General features: G+C 36.8%; 1 protein-coding gene across 1 annotated transcript in view; it reads right to left on the bottom strand.

Moving 5' to 3' along the window:
• Positions 1-1082: 1082 nt before the first annotated feature.
• EXOC3 (exocyst complex component 3) overlaps positions 1083-2458 on the bottom strand; it is a 22561-nt gene continuing 21185 nt past the window's right edge. Inside the window, exons 11-12 of the mRNA XM_010184060.1 lie at positions 2151-2278; positions 1083-1686 (exon numbers count right to left, since the gene is read on the bottom strand). Of these exons, the coding sequence (XP_010182362.1) occupies positions 1515-1686; positions 2151-2278 (300 nt within the window). The 3' untranslated portion in view covers positions 1083-1514. The remainder of the gene's footprint in view (positions 1687-2150; positions 2279-2458) is intronic.

Genomic DNA, 2458 nt, shown 5'->3' with positions numbered 1-2458 from the left:
AGTTTAACGTCCAAGAGATACAGGGTTATTGCTGCAGAGAATGTGTACAAGGAGAAACGAAGCCAATTTCCTTGAACAAACTTAACATCAAAAGCACACAGCATAAAAACCTCAGGTGCAGCACAGAAACTACAGGACTGAAATGGAAGTACAAGCCAAATTAGTCAGTTAATTCTTAACCCTCCAAAAATCAGCCTAATTCTCCTCCCTCTACATGCAATTTCTAGGAACAGTGTAAGGTTCAACGGGACTTGGAGCACCTCCAGCCCTCACTAAAACTCCTCAGGTACAGAGATACTGACTTGATGCTCCACTGAACCACCTTCATCTTTTGAGATGTGCTCCCGCATCAGTGAAAAAAGCCACAGTCTTTGTTTTACCCTTTGTCCAAACTGCTGACCTTGCACATGTCTCTTCCGACATAAGGAGTTGGCAAGAGTGGTCAAAGGCACAAAGTATGGGTGTTTGTAGGCCTAAAAAGCTACATAAACAAACTCCAGAAGGTTAATTAGTACAATGTAGGCTTGTGCCTTCCTTCCACTTATCTCTGACAACTCACAATGCCTTCATTGTGTCCTTCAACAAATAACTTTACATTCACAATTCTCCAGTAATATTTTATAATTAGAACAGACAAATACTGAAAATTAGCTTTAAGCATGGATCTGAAATGCTGTGGAAATTTAAAAAAAAAAAAAAACAACAGTATTTTGCATTTCCAGAAAAACTATTAAATCCAAAGTTTATTCACACTTCAAACAAAAAACAAAACCAGAAGATTTAAATCTAGAAGGATGCAAAGAATACATAGCCAAAGGCAGCAATGGTTTAACATTTTATTGAACAAGTGGTGCTTTATGTGCTGTTTTTAGTGAATTAATGAAAAAAAAGATTGTACCTCATCTGTCTTTATATATTTACTCACCCTATAATCAAATTGCACAGTAGCAATTTCATTCAGTCTCTTAGTCAGGAAACCGATTTCATAATTAAGTTTTCTGTAATAAAACTATTTTACACCAAAGTAAGTACATACACCAAGTATAATGTGAAAGTGGACTGAGGATGTTAATATATGCTCGATGCAGTGCCATATAAAGATAGTTCTAAAGGAGCCTGCTTCGGTATTGTAAGCGATGTATGTTAGTATATCCGGCACTAATACAGCTCTCTTGGTTTTGGTATAAATATCTTTATATGGCATTGCAGTGCACCATGCAAACATATTCCACAAGAAAAATGTATTTGCTGACAGCAAAAACGGCTGTAACAAATGGGTCAGTAAAAAGCCCCCTGGCCATCAGAAGCTTTATTCTTCAAACATGACCTTTACAACTCTCTTCTTTCAGAAATCTGATTACACTTCCCCACATCCAAATCTTTAGAAAAAAACATGCCTAGCAAGTATCAGGTATACTGAACTTTACTCGAAGTAGCATTGCCAAATTTACCCTCAAATACTTCAAACCTGTTGATCCCAGACCAGTAACGATACACAAACACAGAGCTGTCAGCTACTTCAGAAGTTTTGGCACAGTTAGAGTAGGAACTGTAATTTCTTTAAAAATTGGCACATAGTTTGGATTTGGTTGGCTTGGACCTTGATCCAAAGTCTCAATGATGGTCTGCTTCATATCTCTGCTGGCATCGCCCCTCACTGTCAGCAAAGCTGCAATATGGTCATCTCTGTCACAGAGAACAGTAAAACTGGCATTAGTAAGAAACCGCACAAGTCAGATTTTGTCAGAAATATCACTTAGTTGGCAATCCTTTCACTCAGTTTCATCATGTATTTTCATTCTTAATCTAATCCCTAGTCATTTAGAATTTAGTCACTCAGAACTGGCTTTTCCAGCTCTACATAAAGCACTGTTTTAACTGGTCTTATGACCATAAAACCTATTTTATCCTCTCAAAACAGAGAATGGAAGAATTTTCATTGTTCCTTTGCTGTACCACTGAGTACTTAAGTACATGCACCTCCTAGTCCAGGTCATATACATTTTATATAGCACTATTTTTCCATAAGAGAGTAGCTACATTTTAAAATATGAACACATTTACACATTGTTATAAAATTTGCCTAAGACTACAAAGAAACTATGGTATCTATCTAGCCCTCTTTTAACTTTGAAGGCAAAGAGAATTACCTGATATCTGGGTATTTACTGACTAAAGTTGAAACTTCCAGGTAGAGCAGTGAGGGATCAGTTAGCTTGATAACCTCTGCAATGGCTTCAATGATGTCACACAGTCCCTCAGTGTCCTCTCCAGAGCCCTGAAGGATGAAAAATTAAAAAAAAAATAAACCACAAAACAAAAGCAATTCCCCCAATATCTATAAACAATCCTTTAATTAGTATTTTGCCTGACAATGCTCTTGAATTCCCCAAAGAGCTGAATTTTCCAATGTTAAGAAAACAAAATATTAGTGAATAGTCACAATAAGCCTCTTCCC

This window comes from Mesitornis unicolor, unplaced genomic scaffold (assembly GCF_000695765.1).
Source record: "Mesitornis unicolor isolate BGI_N332 unplaced genomic scaffold, ASM69576v1 scaffold3585, whole genome shotgun sequence".
Classification (NCBI taxonomy): Eukaryota; Metazoa; Chordata; class Aves; order Mesitornithiformes; family Mesitornithidae; genus Mesitornis; species Mesitornis unicolor.
This window is presented reverse-complemented; position numbering and strand designations above follow the sequence as displayed.